Source organism: Pocillopora damicornis, chromosome 11 (genome assembly GCF_964200805.1).
Source record: "Pocillopora damicornis chromosome 11, jaPocDami1.2, whole genome shotgun sequence".
Lineage (NCBI taxonomy): Eukaryota > Metazoa > Cnidaria > Anthozoa > Scleractinia > Pocilloporidae > Pocillopora > Pocillopora damicornis.
Window position 1 is genome coordinate 5157324 of NC_142680.1, and position 25718 is coordinate 5183041.

At 38.5% G+C, this 25718-nt stretch overlaps 1 protein-coding gene and 1 long non-coding RNA gene across 3 annotated transcripts; both read left to right on the plus strand.

Moving 5' to 3' along the window:
• The first annotated feature begins 952 nt into the window (after positions 1-952).
• On the plus strand, positions 953-20602 carry LOC113670759 (glycogen debranching enzyme). Of its 2 annotated transcripts, none has more exons than XM_089186898.1 (27): positions 953-1056; positions 2620-2860; positions 3705-3852; positions 4401-4553; positions 5288-5559; positions 6139-6360; positions 7112-7327; positions 7992-8258; positions 8642-8699; positions 8867-8990; positions 9743-9909; positions 10935-11036; positions 11374-11532; positions 11827-12004; positions 12471-12613; positions 13321-13448; positions 13562-13773; positions 14760-14893; positions 15251-15384; positions 15514-15777; positions 16171-16396; positions 16620-16867; positions 17207-17319; positions 17606-17823; positions 18285-18382; positions 18788-18875; positions 19359-20602. In XM_089186898.1, exons 1-27 carry the CDS (start codon positions 981-983, stop codon positions 19632-19634), a joined length of 4665 nt encoding a protein of 1554 aa, XP_089043024.1. In that variant the 5' UTR covers positions 953-980; the 3' UTR covers positions 19635-20602. The 2 variants fall into 2 exon arrangements, with proteins under 2 accessions (XP_089043024.1, XP_089043025.1); XM_089186899.1 differs by having other exon boundaries at positions 17618-17823.
• Positions 20603-21314: 712 nt separating this feature from the next.
• LOC113670758 (uncharacterized) lies at positions 21315-24256 on the plus strand. The gene is made up of 3 exons (XR_016180976.1): positions 21315-21365; positions 21447-21513; positions 24118-24256. It is a non-coding gene; the product is annotated as an uncharacterized LOC113670758 (long non-coding RNA).
• Positions 24257-25718: the final 1462 nt, after the last annotated feature.

Sequence of the window (25718 nt, forward strand, 5' to 3'; positions counted from 1 at the left end):
TATAACGTTGAAATGATTTTTTTAGTCGGCACTAGAAGCAAAACTTGTCCTGGTTATTTCTGAGGAGTTCATGCCATCAAACTGTTACAAAATCGGTAAGAATTCATGACAAGTATTTCTAGGTGCGTTGTTTAGCTGATGGAACCATAAGGTGACAATTTAGGATGGAAGGGTGGGGAGGGGGGGTTTGGTGATTTAGTATGCAAATTGCAAATATACTTGCAAGATACTTTTTAAAAAAAACTCTCTCCTAAGAGAGATTCGGATGGTCTTCCCCTTGACTTTTTCAGTGCAATTTCTTTGATGGAGAAAAAGAAACCATCGTCGGTTTCAGCCATTCCAAAAAATCTAAATGCTTTCACCCCTGAGAATATATCTTTTCTAGAAGATGAGTCACAATTGATCCGGACGCTAAAGCTGGGTAATTTTTTCCTAAAGGTTAACACGTTTAACAGGCATGGTTTCCATGTGATGATCTGTCAATGGAGAGATACTACTTCTTGGGGATGAGAATTTCAGTGCTAGAATTTAATTTTCATTCGTGTCTTTCCAAGACATTCCTGCATCTCATTCTGTAACTTTTTTTCGTGGACTCATAATAAAACGAAATGGTGTGTCCTTGAAGATATCAAATATAATCATACCACTTTGCCCAAGGTTAATTTTAAAAATGTGCGCTCATGTGACTGAACATTATTGAACCTCGTGTGTTTCTTGTCCAGAAGAATCGTGACGGGAGAATTCGAACTCTGGACCAGTATACTGAGTGAATTGCTAAATAAACCTATTCATTCCACACTATTCTCTTTTTCTCCTTTACTTGATAAACGTTCTTGAATTAAATTTACCTCGTACATGCCAAATTGTAATCCGCCATATTGTCACGCAAACACGAGAAAACATTTGCTTGACTTACGTGACAAAGTAGAATCGGCCCAGATCCCTCAGTAAGCGCGGTTGGACCCACTGAATCATCCAAAATGGCGGGTCAGGTTCGAGTGCTTCAACTCGAAGCTGGTCAAGAGTTGGAAACAAAACTATTTAGAATCGAGAAAGGTAAGGTTCTGGTGCTTTACAAATCACTTATGCCGGGGAGCGTTCAAAAACTGTTCGAAAATTTGTATCTATGTTTCAGAGTGGGGTGACAGCAAGTTTACGTAGGCGCAAAACTTACATTTCTAACCAGCTGATCTCTCAGTTTCTGATGTTTCCTTAGAAAAACTGGGCCAAAAAACTGTATTTGCACAAGTTGTAACATGTTTATGTTATATTTTCGCAATTGCAATTTTTTGCTCTTTATAAAGGGCGAAAATTTGAAAATTTATTATTGTGATCGAAGTTCCCGGTGAAATTTCCACATCAAGGGCTATGTTACACCCTGATAAGTAAACACACAAGAGAAAAATTGGGACGAATGCAGGCAGATTTGCCTCTAATCTTGTCTTTTATACAATTTGATTTAAGAAAGCTCTTGAAAGGATTGATTTTCACGATTTAGATTGGATGGTCTCAGACAAACATAGGATATAAACATATTTATCGGCTTTTAAATTATGTACGTTTAGTAAGAGGCCTAATATTGGTTGCCTTTTCCAATGCTTCCAATTTATTCAATTTTGCACCACATGTTTTATGCAGTAGGAAGCTTCTATGGATTTTTTGTGTTTTATTTTATGACTGAAGTAAGTAAATTTACTCCAACTGATTTTTATATCATTTGTGTACAATTTACCGGGAAGTAAACTTTTTGCTATTAACCAGTGAATGTGCAAGCAGAATTGTAAACACCTCACCAGATGCGTGACACGAATGATATTGATTTGGGTCAATACAAGGTCCAATTGATTTTATCACGTACAACTGTGCCAAATATGTATCCAAAGCTGTGAATGAATAAATCTAACTAGTTTAGCAGGCAGGATCAGAGCTTTCTTTCAAAATCAAGAAATATTCAACTGCATTCTTAATTGAACTTGCAAGGAATTAATGTGACTTTCATCCTCAGTTTACCTGTTTACAGGAAATTTGACTCAAACAAAATCTAATAATCATGGACAGTTGAAAAAAAAAGGTTCTTTGGCAACTGTTGATCTCATGGCCACCAATTTGTAAATGCATTGCTGGAGTAGGAGAAACATTACAGTAGTTTGAAAGTTAAGAAAAATATAAACCATCAGCACTATTAGCCTGATATTTTGCATGATCACATACTTTAAGTCACTTTTTTCTTTCTGGGAAAACAATCTATTTTTAAAGTGGCTAAATCACTGTGTTTATGAAAAGTAACTCATTTAGCAAACTGCCAACTTGGTAGGGTCATTTTTTCAATTTTTTTGTCTGTACAATTGTGTATTTTAGCAGCTTTGTAATGTTCAATAGCTAAGATCTTAACGCTTTACACCCTAACATCAGTATGTATATTTGTCATACTGTTCTCCATGTCATTCCTGAGGTGCTGACAAGGAGAATTTGCTTTATAATCAGGAGCTTCTGTAGTTGTTGATCATTTCCATTAATCTCATGACCTTTATGTTTGAATTAGTTGTGATACTGTAAGGAGAAATGAGATGCTTGTCTCTCTTAGGGGTTAAAAGGCTAACTGTTTCTTTTTCTTGTAAGGATGGACTTTACGCTTCACCTTGGGTCCTTCACTGCAACCTTACAATGTTCACTTACTTTGCAACCACCCGCCATCTGATCAGCAGTCATTTGATAGAAAAAAGTACACAGAGTTGGCATGGACATGCCCACCTGGACAAGAATGTGATGATGCTGATAGATTTGCAGATATTATAGCACATACTGCAGGATCATTTCATTTCTATGTCACTTACCAAAATGGTGAAAACAAAGGAAAAGAGTAAGAAAGCTTGTCTTGCCTTAATCCTTTCACTCCCAAGATCTCATTTGCAATTCTCTTTACTGTCTGCTATTCTTATTTTGTTAGTTTGAAGAACTTGGTATTAGATCAACTAATAATCCCCTAATTGATATTTTTCTCAACTCTCATCATGTGTCTGCTTGATTTTGTATCAATATTGTAAGGAGAAATTCTATCTTGGTCTCTGATGGGAATCAAAGGGTTGAGTTGAGATGGCCAAGTCTTAACCCTGTAACATCAAATTGGAAATTTGCCTTTTCAGTCGCTCTATTTTTTTCATAGAAATTTAGTCAAGAAAATTAGGTTTAACTTGTATATCAGGATAATGCCCTTCATCTGATAGGTTTGTCCATTCTCATCACTTTTTGAGTAGGTAGTATATTAAGATTAAGAAGAGAGGTCGCCTGTTGATCACTTCTAAGAGTTAGTAGGATCAAGTCAGGTTGGAGTTTCTAGATAGGGGAGGGGGGGGTTACTTAAAATCTGGATAGGGTGGCACTGATGTGAGACTTTAAAACACGGATCTCATTCAAACAAGAATTTCCAGTTTAAAACGAGGCACTTGTGGCCGCTCTCACTCACTTGATCAGTTATTAACCGATGATAAACAACCTGGTGTGCTGTTTCTCTAAATTATTATTATTTTTAAGAACTCAAAATGTTCTTTTAGACACAATTTTTGGGAATTTGTTTTTCTATGTAACTGAATATTGTGCTTTCAATAATTTACAAGTGGAATTGATTTCCATTACAGCATATTTGGCTGTCATGTCATTATGCATTAAACTTTACCTTGCCTCTTTTTATTTTGTTTCTGATTTAGAGAGAGAAGGACAACCTCAGGTTATTTTTCAGTGGATCCAGTTTTAAAAGTGAACAGTTCAGAAACTATCCCATTAGAGTGTGTAAGCTTACAGACTGTGCTGTCTAAGAGTTTAGGACCCTTGGAGGAATGGAGCGATCGACTTAGGGTTAGTACCCAGTATGTGCAGTGAATTATGTAGTACACAAGACCCCAGGCTGTTCAAAGCACAACTAAGCTAACCATTGGTTAGCCTACAATTTTTGTATAGTTTTGAAGCTTTGCTGACAGTTTTGATTGTTTATATTTTTCCTTCAATTTCTTCTTATGTGAAGGCAAAAGCCCCTCAAAATGCAGGTCCTAATGAGCGCATTATTGTAAGAACAAGTTAAACAACTGTGCCTCAAAAACTGAGGATCAACTTTTCCCTGGGTAGTTCCCTGGGCAGATCATTGAAATGTGTTCTATAGCAAGTTACTACCTATACTTTCAAGTTTTGTTGATGTGTCCACTTGGGAGACACATTGCCTCCTTTAGGAAGCACATTGAAGTCTGATGGAGTAACATTCCATTCCTCCATTCAGGGGGAGAAGAAATCAATTAACTCCCTTTATATTTTACCACAATATAATAAGTAATACTTATATTTATACATATTTTGATATTAGATACTTTGTTCAACTGAAGTATTTTCTATAACTTGCTTTGATCTCTCAGGTAACCAAAGAAACTGGTTACAATATGATTCACTTTACGCCGATACAACAACTGGGAAAGTCAAACTCTTCATACTCTGTGTTAGATCAGCTCAGCGTCAATGCTGCTTTTCATTCACCTGGGAGAAAAAATGCTTCCTTTGATGGAGTTAAGGTACATTTAGATACATAAGGTAGAATTATTAACACTTATTTGATTAATATCATAGATAAAAAAATCATACTGGTGATTTTTTTAGACTAATTAGTTATGACTGATTCATTAACCCTTTAACTTCTATGAGTGACCAAGACAAAATTTCTCCTTTCAATATCAATATAATATCAACCAGATGAGTGATGAGAATAAAGAAAAATATCAGTTTGGGGATAATTAGTTGGTGCAATACTAAATTCTCTGAGCTATCATTATTTGATAAGAATTGTCTGGTTAACAATAAGGAAAATTAAAAATTTGATCTGGGTGTTAAAGGGTTAACTAAAGATAATGATAGTTACTAAGTTAGTATTTGTAATAACTGATCTTCAGTTCATTGATAATAATTGTACTGTTTGAAAAAGGTGATTCAAAAAACAATTTTAAGACCCAATCATATCCACAACTCTAAGCTTGACTTGTTAACCCATTCACTCCAAAGATCTGAGTGCTAATTCTCCTAACCTGTGATAATACTGACTGTTGTTGCATATTACTGAGAATTTAGAGTACTATCAAGACAATTTTCTTGCCGATAATTTTCTTAATTTTCATGAACTATCTTATTGTCATTGTAAGGAGAATTTACTTGTTGGTCACTCCTCGCAATAAAAGGGTTAAAAAGATGCCATTTCATGACCATATGTTAATAATTTGATGCGCTGATATTTTTTTATAAACTTTTCTCTAAGGATATCCTTGACAAGATGCGTAGTGAGTGGAAAGTGATGTCTATTGTGGATGTAGTTCTGAATCACACAGCTAACAACTCTCCTTGGTTATGGGATCATCCAGAATGCTCTTACAACTTGGACAACTCTCCTCATCTCAAACCTGCATTTTTATTGGATCGTGCCTTGTGGCATTTCACTTGTCAAGTAGCTGATGGGTTATGGGCTGCAGATGGTTTACCTGCAGAAGTGAACTGTGAATACCATATACATAGAATAGGTGACATATTGCGGTAAGTTTTGGGAGTTTTCTGTCTTTAAGCTCTTTAACTCCGAGATGTGATCATTATCTAGCAAATAGGTAATGAGAATTAACTCAAACTAGGTAATGAGAATATTCATTATCAGGTAGAAGTTGTTATCTTGGTCTAACACCAAATTCTTGTAACTAATTTTACAAGGAAATGTGTGGCAGCTAGAGAATTGACAATTAGTTCTTGGGAGTTGATTAAAAGTGTTCACTCAGGAATGGTTCTTTCTTCTCGGTTACATGTACTCCTTCTCAATAAATCAACTGAGAAAACGTGGTTTCATATTGCAATAGTATCCTCTAGTTGATAGTTGATGAGGTTGTCAAATCTCATCACCTGTTTGCTGGTGCAAACATAGAATTATTAGGAGAAGTACAGTACATTGAAACCTTTCAATCATTTTTATGAGTTGATAGTTATTCAAAAATAATAATAATCCTATTTTCGTGGGCATAGATAAATTATTTACAAGTACCAAGAAATTACAGAACGGATATATACCAAGATTTTGTTACCAATAGATATTGATTTATTTAATAAGTTTTTTTTTTTTAATGTCAGGCACCAAGTCTTGCCAAAACTACGGCTATGGGAGTTGTTTAGTGTGGATGTTGCAAAGGCAGTTGATCAGTTCCGTACAGCCATGCTGAAGGTCAAAAAACCAGGGAGTGGCTCTTTAAAACATGATGAGGAGCCACTTGAACTAACAGTAGGTCCATCATACAAACGCTTTTCAGCAACTGTTGATATGGTAAAGGCTGTTGCAAAGTTTAACAGAGAACGGTAAATACATTCTCTTTGTTTTAATTTTCTAATGTAATACTTAATTAACCCTTTAACTCCCAGATCAAATTTGTAATTCTCCTTACTGTCAACCATACAATTCTTATAATGTTAGTTCAGAGAATTTAGTATTGGATCAACTAATTATCCCCAGTTGATTGTTTTCTTCTCATCACTTTTCTGGTTGATATTGTATTGATATTGTAAGGAGAAATCCTATCTTGGTCACTCATGGGAGTGAAAGGGTTAATTCACTTATGGCTATATCACTACTAGCTTACATAATTACTTCATACAGCTCCCACAATTGATATTACACCTTGACTGCAATGCTAAATCACATTTGATCTAATGTTGTGATATATGCATGTTCAGATAATTTTTGTTTTTAGTTCACCCACTAGTATTCAGCATCATAATATCCATACTAACAGTAGTTGCATGTGTTTAAATTCGTCATAACATACTTGAAATGGAACCCATTTAATATAATCACTGTTAGAACATAACAATTCTGTCTCATAGGTTGATAAACTTCAAACTGTCTCTAAAGACAAATTGATTGAAAATGAGTAGTGTATCTCTCTTTATTTTTAAAATATTTATTTCATCTTATCTTTCTTAAATTTCCATCATAAAATTTCCTTAAATTAAACAACAGCAAACTTGGTTGTTATAGAAACCTGATTGTTGGAATTAAGGCTTTCCCTTTTCAGGCATTTAAATTGATTGTACTTTGTTACCTCTTAAGTTCTGATGCCTTGGATGAGAAAGGACGGCTTCAATTATGTTGTGAGGACTTTAAAGCACATCTCAATAACCTCAATGACAATGTCAAGAACAGAGAAGTCGCTGATCATATTGAATCTGCCATCCAAAGTGTTCAGAATACAGTGCGGTATGAACGTCTGAATGGGGATGGCCCAAGACATCCAAGAGTCACAAGAACATGTCCTTTAGTAACAAGGTAAGGAGACATTTTTAGGAATTTCTAGATTTGTTATTTAATCCTTCACACCTTAACATCAGTATGCATATTCTCCATACTGTTCTCTAAACATTTCCTATGCTGCTAATAAGGAGAATTTGTAGGGAGCTTAACATGAAGGACTCTAGATTAAGAGGTCAAACTCTATTTTTTGTGTGGGACACTTTTTTCTCACAGTGCTTAAGCATCTAAGAAAAATACACCTGTGGGTGGGTATTGGGAAACTTTTGGGGAATCTTGATGAAATGCTATTGGGTTATTTTGATAGATGGACCAGTGTCCCAACCATGAAGATATATAGTTGTGTTATTTACTAGGAGGAGGTCCATGAGGAATTCGAACCATGCCCTATGTCTTGGGTACAGCCTGAGGCCCAAGGCTGAGTGCTGTAGTCAAGTCTAAGGGCACAGTTTTTTTTTGCCCAGTTTTGCAGTTTTTTTTTGCCCATCTGACCTTGGATGCTTGAGTTTAAATTATTTATTAAGCATTTGTGTCTATGCTAAAATATACAACCTGTAGAGGCAAAAGGAAAATTGATGGCTCAATGCACCTACTGGTGCAATGAGCACAGCTGACAATGATGATGTAAAAAATTGTTGAGTAAAACCTTAGTCTGTGGTGATCTTGTGTTCTTCATTACCAGGTATTTCACTACACCTGGTGACTGTGATACAGTCGAAGAAGAGGAGAAGCTTATGTATTCAAACAAGGCAAAATTTTGCATGGCACATCCAGGATGGATATGGGGTGGTGACCCTCTAAGGGACTTTGCTGCCCCAGGATCATTTGTCTATTTCCGCCGTGAAGTAATTGCATGGGGTGACAGTGTTAAACTTCGATATGGTAAAGGGCCAGAGGAAGTACCATTTCTTTGGGATTTCATGTTGAAGTATGTGAAGATTTGTGCAAGGTGAGATAATGGCCAGAATATCTTTTAGTATCCTCTTTAGTTTTCTTTCTGTCAAAAAAATTGCTACAACAAGTGTAAGTTCCTGGAAAAAAACCATCAACAGAAGCCGTAAACAACTGCTAAATAGAAAACCTAATTTCACCTGCAATGTCCAGATTATTAGCTATAACTGATTTGTTTTTGCGTATCGATATGATGCATTAATTAGCAATTGAAATAACTTCCATAGTAACAACTCAAGACTATTCTTTGTTTTTATAGCACAATGGCCGCTTAAATTTTGCGGGCAATGACCTCTTTCTCAGCCAGTGCCTAGTGAAATCTGCAGGTCCAGTAACCATGCTTTAAATGTTTATATCTCTGACAATTGCTCTGTATTTTAGGGTATTTGATGGTATTCGTCTTGATAATTGCCACAGCACTCCACTTCATGTGGCAGAGGTTAGTAGAACATATTTTAAACCATTAAATAAAACTGTATAGAGATGCATTGAGTAGTTCCAAACCTCTTCCCAAAACTGTTGTGAACTGCACCGGTGCATCCAGACCAGTCCTGTTGAGAAAGAATGGATAAATGTTTCTCTTAAAATGTTAAATTTTAATTGCAGTACTTTGTAGATGCAGCAAGGCGAGTGGAACCTGACCTTTATGTTACAGCAGAATTGTTCACTGGTTCTGAAGCTACGGACAATATTTTTGTGAACCGACTAGGAATTACATCTCTTATAAGAGGTAAGAACCCTTTGACTACTATAATTCAACAGCGTCTAATTTCTCCTTACTAAATCACCCCACAATCAAATCTCAAAGAGGGGAATATTGGGATTTTCGCTTTTGCGGTTTTGGCTATCTTTTAGATCGGTTTTTCGGTTTTTTGTGTCAATAAAAGTTCGGTTTTGCGGTTTTTGTTTTTATTGCGGTTTGCGCATTTTTCGGTTTTTAGCATTTGGTCTTCGGTTTTTGTCAAAAATACTTTTGGGCTTTTGGATTTGGTATCCTATGTGGTTTTCGGTTTTTCCTTTTTGGGTTCCGCAGTTCCTCTTCCTTCTGAGCGGCAATTTTCGCCTCCACGCAACGCAAAGCATAGCCGCGAAACCTCTTTTTGCTCCACTTGTCATCTCTATATCGGATCGATTAGGGTTTTGATAACTGGGATGTGAAAATTTATCAGCTTTAACAGTTTTGCATGCGGTTTTCGGTTTTGATCGAATCTTTTTACGGCTTTGGATGATTTTTTTCCCTTGGTTTTGCGGTTTCATATTGGTGTGAGGGTGTAAAGGGAGTAAATACTTGTAGATAAGGTCACCAAACTGGAAACATTTGGAAGATAGAATAATTGATATTGGTGACTGCAACAAAACTTTTTTAAACTTGGTTTACGGTAGTTGTTTCTTAAGCATCTTCTCTACTACAAAATATCTGTTCTCATTCTGAATTCTCGTTGTTTAATCTTGAACGTTTTGGTTTGTTTATCTCCCAAACAGAAGCTCTAAATGCTCCTGACCCACATGAGGAAGGCAGGCTGATTTACCTCTATGGGGGTGAAACTGTTGGTGCTTTCATGCACCCATCAGCTGTGAAGCCTCTTGTGCCTGTCATCGCGCATGCTCTGTTTATGGATGTTACACATGATAACCCTTCACCATTTCAGGTACATGAAGAGAATTTATCAAGTATATCTCACTGTAGGCGTAACATGATAGTAAAAACTTGCTGGTCAATTTATTTAAACAAATTCTGTGGTGAGAGAGTGCTTCATTGAAGAAATGTAAAATGGTTTCCGTGTTTACATAGCCTGATGTAAACACTTGGGAGGTTGGGAGAACACGAGATAAGCGTAAGAAACCACGACGCGAAGCGGAGTGGTTTCCAGCTTATCGAGTGTTCTCCCAACCTCCCAAGTGTTTACATCAGGCTATGTAAACACGGAAACCATTTTACATTTCTTTTATAAAATAACTAATGAAAGAGGATCGAAAACCGTGTTTACATGCGCTCATGTAAAATGGTTTTATGGCCAATCAGAGCGCGCGTATTATTTGAATTATTTTATAAATTCCCTTATACATACCTGTGATGAGTGTGTTCACAGTGGGATTTTTTTTCTTGCAACTGCAATAAAACTTTTGCTGGAAATAGTTTATAAAACAACCCTTTCAAGCGCCAGCTGTGAATTTGATTAGATATGAAGCACATGGAGAGTACTCAAGAAGTTAGAGTTTCTCTCAGCTACGCCTAAAGTAACGACTTTATTTGATTACTGGTAAGCACCCTGAGGGCTTATTTGACGTTTGGACCTTTGTAGAGAGTGTTTATTCGAAGGTGGGCTCTTATTCAAAATAATTGTTATAAAATATGAGATGTATTGATAGACAGTGAATTTAGGCACCCACCTACAGGGTGGGTGCTTATTCAAGGTTAGGCGTTCAATCAAATAAATGTATCCTGATGAGTGCATTCTAATTCAGCTACGGTTAAACCAAAATTAATATCTAGTGGAGTCGATGGTGAAGAAAGTAGAGTACTCTGTAAGCTTTTGCATGAGTATCCAAGGGTGTTTTATCACTAATGGTAAAACATTATATCTGTGAACTTTTCTTTTACTTATTTTCCTTAAAAAGCATTGAAAGAAAACTGTATTATTTGTGAAATGATATAGCTATTGTTTTTTCTCAGGTGCGATCAGTTTATGACTCAATTGCCAGTTCAGCTTTAGTATCAATGGCTTGTTGTGCCACGGGTAGTTCCAGAGGATACGATGAACTGGTACCGCATCATGTAAGTTAAACTCGCTCTGATGGTAGATGCATTTTTTGATGGGTTTAAAAGGGGAGGTACAGAAAGTAAAAGGAACAAAGAAAATATAGCAGTTAAACACTTGAGGGATGGGTGGGTAATGTTCAAAGAGAAGATAAAACAATTTGATAGAAGGAGAAAGATTTAGTCGCGTAAGAACTCGGGAGGAGGAAGAAAACGGGTGCTTGTGATGAGATACAGTATGCAAATACTTGTTCCTTGCATGTCATTAAGAGATATTCTATCATCCTGAAGATATCTTAAAATTCATAACCAAAGATTTGTTAGTTAATTCCTGTGTGTTTAAATTGTGTTGTAGATCCATGTCGTAAAAGAAGATCGCTTGTACTTGTCTTGGCCAAATGACAAATCTAAACTTGAAAAAGCGGCATTTGTGAAAGAGACTGATGGTATTATCTCAGCCAAAAAAGCCATCAATGAACTGCACAGATGGCTCGGTGAAGAAGGATATACACAGGTACAAAGTTTCCTTTGCAAATCTTTTGTTCTTACCACATTTTAACGTCATCTATGATCTAGAACCCAACAGACGCAAGGCAACATGGGATCTATTTGTTAAATATTTCCATGTACCAGTTTCAACAGAAACGACATCCCCCTTGTTGTTTCTTTTCTAGTATTTTCTACTTAAAAAATTGCTTCGCGGTCTCTCTTGGGACCGTCGAAAGGTTAATTTTAACCTCTGTTGTATCAAAACGTTAGAAGTAATTATTCTTTTTTCCATTGAGTGAGTTTTGAAATTATTTTCCAGGTGTATGTGGACCAGATTCACCATGATGTTCACGCCATTACTAGGCACTGCCCAGACAAGAGAAAGACTGTCGTGTTAGTAGCACATTCTGCCTTTCACCACCCCTCTGATCATCTTCAACCCACCAAGGACAGGCAGGAGATTCACATGAGTGGTATTCCACCACTAAACATCCCAGGTCGGTCATATGGATAAATAACTACTATACTAATTATTATATCAAGCGTTATATATGGGATGATAGTTGTAAGCCAAGCTAGCTGTAGGTATGGAATGTTGCTTTTATTGAGAACAGCTCAGAGAAAATCCTAAAATGCGCATCCAACATCGCAACAAAAATGCTTCAATGGGGTATTTCTTTGTGTCAACCCGTGTCCATGCTATGTGAGGTGAGTTATCATACCCTGTCAGAACCAATCAGAACCCAGGAATGACTAGGGATATGCTATGGCTAGTCTTTTTTTAAATGCCACATAGTCGATGTTTATATTAAGCGGCGATTGTGTACTTATTGACTGAGTGGAAGAGCCGGACCTACGTCCACGGCCCTCATACAGGGCAAGCAAGCTGTTTCCGTAGTTATTTTGTCTTTTTTACAGAAGTTCTTTATTTGTTTCGGGATGACTATGTTTTTCGCTCGGTAGGTGAGATCAACGAAATCATTTTTGAAGCCATGTTGCTGAAGAGGCAAGATGCAAGTGAATTTATTAAAGATGCTGAATTTATCAATGGACTTCAGTCACATGAAGTGCTACTCCAGAGGCATAAACCACTCCATGAGGCCAAGGTAGGACTGAGAGTAGTCACTCTGACTTCCCTTAAACTAGACGCACACTAGACGCACACTAGACGCACACTAGACGCACACTAGACGCATATCTGCCGTGTATTTAGGCTCCTGAAGTGGTTAAATTCACGCACAGTTTTTTAGGTAAAATTTTCATATGCATGTGAAATTTACCACTTGAAGGCGTGTCAGAGGGCTTTCCGATTGTGTGTCATATAATCAAAGTAATTACAACGGTAAGTCAGAAGAACGGAAAATGCAGCCCAGAAGAACCAATGAGAACTCAAAGTGAGATCAAGCAAACTGTTTAAAGCGAAGGAAAACGCGGGAATCTGTCGGCCGAAAGATAACCGACAGATTACCGACAGTCAGCCGACTGTTGGCCGACAGTTAGCCGTCTGTCGGTGGAGGGGAGCTGTTCTTCACAATTACCGACCAAGGCGCGATTGGTGTTAGTTTTGCATCTGATTGGTTGATTGAGTGTAGCGAGTTTTCTGGACCAATCGCGGAGCAAAATAAAGGAAGCAGGGCTTTAAAACTGACCCAAATACGCGCAAAAACTGAAAAGAACTTAACAAGGGTCTCATCTAAACAAAGGCCAATGCTTCACAAAAAGGTTCAAACAAAGTAACGAATACTGCTGCATCCAAAAGTCATCGACTTGTCGTGCTTGGAACATTCAACCTCTCTTTTTAATCATACTTTAGACTTGTCGTGCTGAACAGAAAGGAAATAACAGTTTTGAAGTATATTTTGATCATTTCGCCCCGGGAAGTGTCATTGCATTTGATGTCACCATGGAAACCAACGTCAAGAATGCTCTCGGTCAGTTGAGGTAAGGTGCCAGACAGAGGCTATATCGTTATTTGCTGCGTCATGTCTTTTGAGCCGTTTTAGTAATCGTTTGATATATTCTGTGTTTTTCTTTCTTTTCTTCCGTTCCTTTAGACAGCTTGGAGTGGATTTGTATGAGAAACAGTCTGGGAGCCAGGAGAGTTACAAAATGATTGATGAGTTAGACGACATACTCGCCAATCTGTCGCTGTCCGATCTCAACCGAGTGTTGTACCGAGCAGATCCGGAAGAACGAGATGATGGTAATGGTGGGGGAGTGTATGTTCTGCCTGATACAGGACCTCTTGTTTATTGTGGTTTACAAGGTCAGTGCAGACGTTTTCTCCATTAAAGGAACGTTATTGGGTTATATATTGGGTTATTTATTGGTGGTAGATCAAGATAACAACTTCTACCTGATAAGTTTGAATATTCTCATAACTTGTTTACTGGATAATGTATGGATATTATAGGGAGAAGTTACATATTAATCACTTCTGGGAGTTAGTGGGTCAAGAGGGGTGCTGTGAGAACTGTTAGTGGGTCAAGAGGGGTGCTGTGAGAACTGTTAGTGGGTCAAGAGGGGTGCTGTGAGACCTGTTAGTGGGTCAAGAGGGGTGCTGTGAGAACTGTTAGTGGGTCAAGAGGGGTGCTGTGAGAACTGTTAGTGGGTCAAGAGGGGTGCTGTGAGAACTGTTAGTGGGTCAAGAGGGGTGCTGTGAGAACTGTTAGTGGGTCAAGAGGGGTGCTGTGAGAACTGTTAGTGGGTCAAGAGGGGTGCTGTGAGAAGATTTGAATGGCATAGTTTGCTTCAGGAAAGTGTTGTATCAGAGATAAAGCAAGTCCTTCCACTTTTCGGGTCCTTCGACGTTTGTGTATAGTTTTCATCTGTTTTATTTTTGTACTGTTTTGTACTGCCCTTCGTTGCTTAAGCAGCTACATCTAGGCAGTTTTGAAAAGCCGTAATACTCTGGAGTAAAACTTTTTCTTTCAAATCGGCATTTCGTGATCAACAAACGCTTTTCATTTGATTTATTTGTTGTTGTGTTTTTCATGTTACCATGTACTCAACAATAGCGTAGCTCCATCTTTCTGTAAACAAATCATACACAAGACACAATTCTCCTATTCACCCTGACGAAAGGCTAACGTTCGAAACGTCAGCCCTTCGAAATTCTTTATGGCGGGTAGTTTACATAATCAACTCAGTTTATAAAAGCAAATTATCTTTTAATACCCCTCGCCAACGTAGCACCATAATTTCTTTTGAAACTTACCCCTTTTTATCTGTTGTTTGTTTAACGTCCCACAGGTGTGATATCAGTGCTGGCCAATGTCCGGCCGTTTGATGATCTCGCTCACCCTCTGTGTAGAAATCTGCGGGATGGAAACTGGTTGTTGGATTATGTCGTGGGAAGACTTCTTCCTTTTGTTGGCACAAGACAGGTCAGTGAGTCTAATTTCTCCTTACAATATCATCCCGAAATTACACATCAAGGTCATGAGAATAAAGGAAATGATCAAGAACTAAAGATGCTCTTGATAGTTAACTAAATTCTCCTTTTCAGCACCTTAGGAAATTTATAGAGCACAGTATGGATAACATGCATACTGATGTAAGGGTATGAAGGTTTAAGGCAAGAGCTCTGAATTGCAGTTAAAACGATTGTATATAGGTAACAGGTACAAAGATTGTATGAGCTTTTTTTCTCTAGTTGGCACTTGGCACGTGAAAGCTTCCAAGGACTTTGTTTTTGTTATTGTATAATTACTTAATGATATCCGTTGTGTTTATACCTGTAGTTGGGTGTATGGCTTGACAAGGTTTTCAGTCTGATTAAGGAATGTCCAAGATATCTGGTGCCGTGTTACTTTGACGCCATTATAACCCCTCTTTATCTTAAACTTCTGGATCGAGCTTGGAGCCAGATGTCAAGGTTTGTTGTTTCTTTTTCTGTGAAGTTTTTCCAGGGGCCTTGTAGATGCTTTGAAATTCATCTTGTGGTATCATCTCTTAGAGGAGAACACGGTACCATCCGTGTAATTTAAAATTTCCATTTTTTCAGTTTTGTTCAAAATGGCTCATCATTCCTCAAAGCCCTTTCACTTGGCTCGCTCCAGTTTGTTGGCCTATCTCGGACAGCCTCGCTTCCAGCTCTCTCGCCCCAACTGTACCATGGTCCATCATCTGGGGCTGACATGCCAACTCTGATGTCATTAGCGGCTGGTTTGCCTCATTTTTCTTCTGGCTTCATGCGCTGCTGGGGGCGAGATACGTTTATTGCACTTAGAGGTTTATTACTTGTAACGGGCAGGTACCAGGATGCCAGGTATATCAGTTAAGAAACACTTGTATCTGCTTGCATGTAAAATGTTATTGAGCAGTTTTAAATTTAATGTCGAAAATTACTCTGGAATGGCCTTGATTTTGCTATAGCTCTTTATGAGAACGGTTCAGAAAACTCGCGCCACTTTCTCAGCCAATCAGATTAAAAAATACAACCAATCGCGACTTGGTCGCCCGAATTTTCCCGCGCTTCGGGCAGTTGCTTGTTTTTACTTTGAATTCTCATTGGCTACTTGTGATATTTTCTTTTTTTGTGATTGGCTGTTGAGATTACTTTGGTGCTGGTTTTACGACGCTCAATCGAACTGTAAATAAAGTACTTGTTTTCAAAGCCCTTTGCCTTCTCGATGTTCTCTAATTTCTTGGACTATTGCAGACATCATATCTTGGCCTTTGCTGGATGTATCCGCCATGGCCTCATTCCTAACCTGTTGGACGGTGGACGCAAACCCCGGTATAACTGTAGGGACGCCCCATGGTGGTGGCTCCAGTGTATTCAGGATTATTGCTCCATTGTTCCGGATGGGCTAAAGATCCTGTCGGAACCAGTCTCCAGGATCTTCCCCTCGGATTGTTCTGATCCGCAGCCGCCAGGCAAAACCGTAAGTTAAAATATTTTAAACTTCCCTAAAAAACCCTCGAAATAATTTAGACAAACACTGTTTATTCGCCTGAAAAACAGTGCACGCAGCCAAAAATCTTCTCACTCCAATTTAATGATCCTTACAATTCGCGTACGTGCGCATTCTCGCTTGCAATCTTGTTGATGTCACACTGCACGTCCGTCATAACGGAAGTAGACGTTGCCGTCCCTTTCTTTTCCAGGATCAGCCTCTATATGACGTAATACAAGAAGTTATGCAACGCCATTTCAACGGTATCAGTTTCCGTGAGCGGGGAGCTGGGCCCGAGCTCGACAACCACATGCATGGTGCAGGGTTCAATGTCTCTGTTGGTGTCCGCGAGAGCACTGGATTTGTTTATGGTGGGAGCCAGTGGAATGCTGGGACATGGATGGACAAAGTTGGTGAATCTCATATGGCGGGAAACTTTGGAGTGCCAGCCACTCCCAGGTAAATAGCATGCTCATTGTTTATGGGAACAGGAAACAGAGATATCAACCTTAATTCAAATACTCTACCATTTAAGAACTGTACAGCAGACAGTCAGATCAAGATAACGTCTTGCTAATAAGTTTGATCATTCTCATTTTCTGTTTGCTGGATAAAGTCTAGATATTATCGGGAGAAGTTACATTTGAATCACTTCGGGGAGTTAAAGGGTGAATTGATTTCGTGAGCACGCTTTGAAAGCTTCTCGTTGTTTCGTGTCGTAGTCTCCAGTAAAGTCAATTCTCGAGAGTTGAACATCGCACAGTTCATTCAAGTTTAGTTGAATACTCTGTGTTTTAGGGACGGCAGCGCAGTTGAGATAGTGGGTCTTTGCAAATCAACTGTGCGCTGGTTAGCTGAGCTGTGTGATCAAAAGAAGTTTCCATATGCGGGCGTGTCAAAACTTCAAGATGGTATGTTTAATCTTCATTACAGTGCCGATTTAAATGCAAAGTTCCCTGGTACATCTATTTGTCCAAATTTTAAGAAATTAAAGGGGTATCTTTGGCATCAACCTTGGATGTCATATTGTTGAGAAGTATTCACTTGTTACAAGGAGAAATTAGGTGCTGTTCATTCTTGGGAGTGAAACTGAACTTTTCTTTGATATTTATTGTTGCAAGTTCATTAGGAAATTTATTAGCAGAATAGGAATTCCATCATCGCTTCATTTACAGGCGTAACTTTACATCTTTTAAGGTTTTCCCGTAGAGTTATCTTACAAGGAGTGGAGCTTGAAGATTCAGAATGCGTTTGAAGAACATTTCTGGATACCTGAGGATCCTAAAGATAAAAAGCAGCAAGGTGATGAAGACAAATTGGTCCACAGAAGAGGAATTTACAAAGACACTGTCGGAGCTACTCACAGATTTACAGATTACCAGTTCAGACCTAACTTGTGTGTGGCTATGGTTGTGGTAAGTTCAGTTCGGTGTTTGTAGGTAGCAAGATCGCCCCTATTCTTACTAATTCTCCTCTAGCAATACAACAATTGCGCTCCTTCCTTTACCAGTTCGCCTTAAAATCTTGTTATATTTGAAGGGGCAGACTGGTCGTGGTGGGGGCGAACTGGTAAAGGGGAACGTGCGATTGGTCGAAACCTCCATAAACTGTTACATTCTTGTCGGTATCACTACATCTCAACCTCTGACTTTGAGATTTGTTCAGGGCTTAATTTATCCTTGAAATTTTAGTCCATCGTTGCAAAGAGGGTAACTCGATGAGAATTTAAAAAAATTGTTTGCCAAAGCGTTATGATATTTTCATGATTAAGAGGAAATTCTCAGAACTAGCTAACAAGTGGAGGTATTGTTACATGTGAGGAGAGTTAACCCTTGGATCTTGGCCTAATTTGCCACGTGTTTCGCTGATATTTTAGGCTCCAGAGATGTTTAACCCTGAAAATGCGTGGAAGTGTCTTGACATGGTGGAGGAAATTCTCTTAGGTCCACTAGGCATGGCTACATTGGATCCCAGGTAACGTAATCGCACATCTGTGGAAAAAATGTAAAAAAACTTAATTAAAACTTCCGCACTCAGTAAAACACAAAAAGAGAAAAAGAGTAGAGGAGTATAAAGGACAGAGTGTGAAGGGGGGTGGGAGCGTAAGCAGTGGCGGATCTCCCCCGCTTATTTTGGGGAAAAAAAAAAGAATTGCAGAAGGAAGAAAAGCCAGCAGGGCAACCGATACAAAAGCGCCCTCCCCCCTCCCTTTAGCTCAAGGTCTGGATCCGCTACTGGTAAGGAAGGGGAGATGGTAGGCTTTGTTGTACCCATCTGCAGGTGCCCCGCGTATAATTCACTGCAGTTGATTGCCTATAAGGTTATCCTTGTTACTGTTTTTTTTTTTTTTTAATTTGATACTATTTCTTTCTGTTTCAGTGACTGGGCGTATGAAGGAGTTTATGACAACTCGCAAGACTCCACCTCATACAAGAGTGCTAAAGGATTCGCTTATCACCAAGGCCCGGTGAGTCAGTCAATAATTTGATATTTGAAGACGGGATTGTTTTTATGCCTGGTTGCTGTTCCTCTCTCCTCCCCCCACTTAAGGAGGGTGTTGAAGGGAAAGTTACTATAATTTCGACACCTTAGTAGTGAGAAAAAGAAAAGGACGAAGAGACTAAGTCATGAAAAAAATTAGGAAATTTCTTTTTGGCTTGAGAGAACCAGTCCTGTTAATTTTTTGGCTTCTTTTATCGGGCTCCCAAATAAGTGACGTGTTGAGTGAAAAAATACCGTATCGAAATGAGAAGCTTAGAATCGTAGATTAGCAACTCTAAGAGAAGGTTATTTCCCCCGAAAAGAGGCACCTGAAAGAAGAAGCACCACAGAATTGCGGCACTCAAATATAAGAACCAAGCAAGACTTAAACAATTTGGTTTATCGTTCTGAAAACATGATATTACCCACATCTGAGAGGGAATATAATCTTTGTATCGTTATTTTGTAGGAGTGGCTATGGTGTACTGGCCCTTTCTTGAGAGCTCGGCTGTACTTCGCTAAAAAACTTCATGGTCCAAAGGGACTGGAACTGGCAGTTGTGCGAGTAAAGAGCATCCTGGCAAGACACAAGGTAGAGATAACGAGCTCCCCCTGGCGTAGCCTACCAGAACTTACTAATGCAGGGGGGGCTCCGTGTCATGATGGCTGTCCAGCACAGGCGTGGTCTGTCGGCTGCTTGTTGGATGTGCTGTATGATATGGAAAAGTTGGTCAAAGATAATTAAACTTAGTTTTTATTAATTAGTCTTTTTCTTCCCTATCGTTGTTTTAAGTAACGCAACTTCTGTAACGTAACTCAATGGTGGGTTTGCCACGCACGTTGTCGTCATTATGTGACGTGACTATAAGTGGTCACGGAACGGGTTAGATTGCGTGACTATGAAACGGCAGCTTGCCTAGAAAAACTGGAAGGTTTAGGTAAAGTCGAATATCATAGAGATGTCCCTAGGTTATTCCAAGTCAGATTTCACTTAGGTAAGATTTGCAAGTAATGATAATGATAAATATTTAGTTAATGTTTTTTGGTGTAGAACTGACATTTGCTAACTCGTGAATGTTTTATTGTTTGTTTTCAACTTCAGATTTCTTTTTTGCATTAGTTTAGGAAAGACTTGGAGCTTTCAAAGTAGTTAGGTTCAAAACCTTTTTTAATGGCTTATTTAAGATGGGATGTAATTTTTTTCTCCAGGCCTGATCCTCCAATCCTAACGAAAAAACACAAATAACGAAACAAAAATGAATATTAGTTTTAATGAAAAAACAAGATGTAATAGTATTTTTGTGAAATCGTATGTATACTTCATCAACCGAAGTGTAATTCCTTCTCTGCCCAACCTGAGATCTATATGCAGGCTCTACCATTTTAACGGTGTGTATTGGCGCATGCGCTTGAGCCTGCGCAGTAGAAAAGCACTTAGAGGAGATTACTTCATGAGAAATCGTAGTGTCTCCAATGTAGCATCAAGTTACAACATTGAAAAATTAGTGATTTCGTAGAAAGGAACTAATTGCTCAGAATATGAAATTGGTTATGTGTATTTTATGTAGAATGTCGAATTTTTTTGCTATAGTATTATTTATGCAAGTTATTTCGTTAGGGTTACTTTGCATTTTAGGTGTAACATGAGTTGTCTGTTCGTTCCACTGTACATGATTTAAAAGAACTTTAAAAAATAAATGAAACATGAATGAATTTTTTATTCTTCTTGTGGTGAAAACCTTTCATAACATTATTGCGATATTTTAAATCCCGCGACCGGCCATTATGGTTGTTTGCAGGCACTTCTCGTTTCCCCTGGAATATGCAATACTGATCATTCGATCAAATAGTTGATTTCTTCGTGATAACAGCTGGTGCTTTAGTCGTCTCAAAGCGTCTGGAGATAGAAGTAAATCACGCTGAGGATAGCAAACAAAAGACGAAGTCCACCCCCAAGTGGTACAGTCCCGACCCACTCTCCTTGACAATGGTAGCCCCAGTCTCGTACCCAGATATCCCACGGCTACGCGGTTATAGTTAAACGGTAAGATCTGGGTACAAGATAATGCTAACCCTTACCCCCCACCCAGAGGACCCCAAGCTTAAGTCTGCCCACAAACAACGTCTTCTGAGAAACGCATACGCAACACAGCCTTGCGAGTTAAGACTGGTACCTTTCTTCTATTGCGTTAGCTTCAATATTTCGCGACCTGATTCAAACCAATCTCACGTTTCAATCCACCGCTTACCGTCGAGTTGCACTTGACTAACTGAACGCCAGAAGTAGAGTGGTTAATATGTTCCGCAATCAAAAGTTTATACTCAGTTATCTTTAAAATTCCGGCAATGGAGTGAGGCTAAGAAGGCGGAAGTAATCTGATACGTCCCATCAGTCTTTGCGGGTAACAACCAGTATGGCGGCCATAATGTGCTCAGAGAAGATAACTGAATCGACTCAGTTCGGCGTTTTGCGAAAGTATGTTCTATATTTTTAGAACCCAAAACGTTGAATTACCTCAGGGTAAACATTAGTTAACTTTACTCACTTGGTTTGCAGGCTGAATTCAAGATGTCAGCGTAACAGCGATGACCCTGATTAGAAAGATTTGTTTGCACCTAACAAGGTAAGATTTTCTCGCTTTTATGACATTTACGTTCAATTTACGGCTGTATTTATGACAGCTTAGGTATTTATAATTTTTGTTCTCAATTTCGGCAGTAGACGATAAGATTTACACACAGCCCATACTTCATTATGCATACAGTTCTAAGTTGAAAGAAAACAATGGCTGAAGTAAGAGGTTGGCAAGACGCTAGTACGAGCATTTTTACGCTGCTCTCTTAGCCCAATATTGAATTCTTATCACCTCTTCCTTTGTGGTGAAACAAACAGTTTTTGATAATAGATCATCCTTTTTAACAGCAAGTTTACCTTTAAGCCTTGAGATGACAGTGGGACAGACTGACTGTCCAACTGACAGACTTATAGCAACTGAGTAACTTACTTAAGTTAGATTTTAAATGTTGTAATTTTATTTTATTAATGAACTGTAACAAACATCAAAAACTTTGACCAACTGAGTGAGGCGTGAGTGGTCCAGTGGTCTGAGCGCTGGACTCTGGGTCGGACGGCCCGGGTTCGAGTCCTGGCCGGGGCACTACGTTGTGGCCTTAAGCAAGCCGCTTCACTCACCTTGCTTCGTCTTCTCGGATAAGACGTTAAGCCGGAGGTCCCGTCTCCTGCAGGGTTTGGGGTAGGAGACGTTAATTTCCCACGCACGAGATTACTGTGTGATGGATGTCCTCCCCTGGGTTGGGTTGGGTGGATTTAAGAGGGGTAGTGCCCCGTATGGGACTCCATGTCCCGCTGCACTAACCCATTTGGCGTCCGTCTATCCGTAGACGTACCCAATAAAGTTGTTATAAACTGGATGATTGCCTGACTGAATAGCTCACTAACTTTATGAGTCTGTAACTCACAGGCTGTTTGACTGACTGTCTGACTAACTCACTGACAGACTTTCTCACGTACTCACTGACGGACAGACTGATTGATGGACTGACTGACTGATTGATAGCATGACTGAATGACCCAATAACTTTATAACTCATTGACTTACAGACTGTTTGACTGACTGTCTGACTAACTTGGACATTGACAGAATTTCTGACTGACTGACTAATGGTCTTTCTCACTTATATACTAACTCACTAATGGACAGAGTGGCTTACAGAATGACTGACTGTCTGATGCACTGACTTCTTCACTTATTTATGAACTCACAGATGATCGGAGTAGCTGACAGAGTGATTGTCTGATGGACTGACTGACTTACTAACTAGTTGGAGGACGGACTGATTGATTGACTGACTGACCAACAGACTGACTTTCCCACTTATTTACTAATTTAATGACTGGCTGAAGAACTAACCCTACTTTCTGATGGACCAACTGTTTGACTGAATAACTGACTGACTGACTGACCAACTGATTTTCTGACTGACTGACCAATTGACTAACTGATTAATTGACTTAAGACTGACTGATTAACTGACTAGCTGACTGAGTGACTGACTAAATGACTGATTGTCTGACTGTCTAAATGAGTTACTAACCCACTCACTGACACACTGGCTGACTTTTTGACTGACAGACTCTGACAGATCGGTTGACAAACTGACTGATTGACCGACAATCTGACTTGTAAGATTGAGTTATTGAATGGAAGACAATTTGACAGATTGACTGACTGAGTTACTGTATAATTGTGTGCCTGTGTGACGTTCTGTTTGGCTGGAAGGTTTGATTGTTAGATCAAATGACTGACGGACACACTACATCACTGATTAATTGAATGGACATATAAGACTGTCACTGACTGATACTTCAACATTGTTACACCAGTTTGTATGTCATGAAAAATTACCATTAAAAAAGCCCAAAACCAAAAAATTGAACTGTATTGGTATTTGCCTGGCTTTGCAGCCTGTTATAGTTTGGTCTTCAACTCCTGTAAATGGATAACCCTTTTTAAGGAAAACTTTCTAATCACATTTAATGTGTAGAACAAAAACATTTTTTCTTCAAAGAGTTTTAAAAACAGTTCTGTTAATTTCTTGTGGGAACTAGTAAGTTGAACCATATTGGTGTTTGGCTGGTTTTGCAGCCTATGCTTTGTGATGCTTCCAAAACAGTTGATACATTTCTCATTTGAACACACATTTAGAAGCCATAAGTGAAATGGAGTTTGCATGATTTAATATTTTGACTATGCCGAAGTTGTCATGAAACATTGGAGCACTTTAGCGATGAGTGTTGTAAAACCAATAACAATTTGAAAGTAATCACAATGACCAATCAAAAGAAAGAAAATACCTTTAAGAACCAATGAGAACTAAAAGTAAAAACAACCAAACTGCCTGAAGTGCAGGAAAACGCAGGAGACCAAGTTGTGATTGATTTTTGTTTTGCATCTGATTGGTTGAGAGAGTGGTGCGAGTTTTCTGGACCAATCACAGAGGGAAGTAAAGTAAAAACAAAGCAACCGATTACTTTTGACTCTGGATTGAAAATTGTTTTATCAATTTAATAAATTATGTCTCATTAGTAGCTTTCCTTTATTGATTTTATGATTCTATATGAGAAACATTTTGAATAGTCTTGTAATTGCTTTTTTAATTAAAGGCATTTTGTGAAGTGTAGTACTTATTGACTCTTACTTTAACAGGAAGATGCCAACTGGAACATGAAGTAGACCAGCCTCAGCAGTCAGGATGTGGCTGTCATCTTCAAAGAGTTGTTGTTTTACTTAATTGCAATCCTGCCTTTGGGTGAACCAGGTAAACAAAACTCTTGTTTAAGCCAAGTTCAGTGCTAAATTTGCCTGAGACATGCAATCTATATAAGTGCCATGCTTGATTCTCACTGTGTATGAGATGTATGTAGTCTTCTCTGTTTTCCTTGGAACATAGGACCTTCACTGTAAGCCACCATCTCTATCAATCTTGGGACAGTCTCTGTCTCCTTCCCAGACTCCTTCCTTCAGTCCTTGGCTTTACTTGCAGAGTTGGTCTCCCTAAGGAGGATCTAAAATAATCACCCAAATGGCCAATTTACTGTGGAAATAGAATTAGTGTTGTTTCCTTTGGATAGTTTTCATAAATTGGTTTGAAAAAGAGAAAAATATCAGTAGTAGTGAGGTTAAGAAATCACGCAGCAAACCAAAAGGATGACCGAATTAAGGAAGAGGCCTTTGTGAAGTGCATCCATTCCTCAGCCCTTTTCTTTCAACAACAACAACAACAACATACTTTATTGACTTTCCCCAAGGGGGCTTTTCTTTCCTCTCATTTGCCTCCTCTTCACTGTGATCTCTTTTAGTCCAAAGTTAAGGAAAAAATACAACAATAGAGAGTACAAAAATGCACCAGTAAGCTTGGTCAGAAGAAGCAAATTTTTCTTAGTTTTTTCCTATCATATTTTGTTGCTATGTTGCTTTTTACAGTTCATCTTAGTGGTCTATACAATTAGTACAATCTATGCATGGTACTTTCGTGAATTGCATGTCCAGGTTACTTGATGTATAGTCAAACTTTCCATGTGGCAAACCTCACAGAAAGTTGAAAATGATACCACACTCAATTTTTTCTTATTCAAGAAATTTTTCCTTAAGCCATCACAAAAAAGAGACTTTTCAGGAAATATTAGGCCAAAAAGAAAAAACACCACCAACACAGTATAAGTTGAATTGCAACTCTCTTACTTACCAACTGCCATTTGGATATACTGTAATTATGACTGCCACCTGATGGTAAGGAAACAAATTTGAAGAGTTGTGGGTGTCATGCTAGTAATTCGATTTTTGCTTAATCAGGGCTCACTTTCATTTTCAAAGTTGTCATTCAGTGACCAAGAATCACTTAATGGATGCCCAGAAACAAAGTTTCGGTGGCCAGAAAATAAAATTTAAAAACCTGCCAACCACAATGCTTGCCTTGAGCTGTAGAGGTTCATCCAAGATCTCAAGGTTTATTATTCAGTCAACTGAGGGGAAAGAGGCAAATTTTGATTGAAGGGAATGATAAGACATGACCTTCATTTTCTGAAAAATTTTCTTTACACCATAACTTAGAGGTAAAAAAACATGAGTGCTAACTTACATTGCAAACTTTTTTGGTAAATTTTATTGTTCAGAAATACATGTGCTTTCACTTTTTTTAGTTAGCCACATGAAGCAAGCAACTCTTTTATAACAACTTGTTTTAATTCAGAAAACTATCTCATGGTGGCAAATTTCCTCCAAATTAATACTCATATATTTAGAGACAT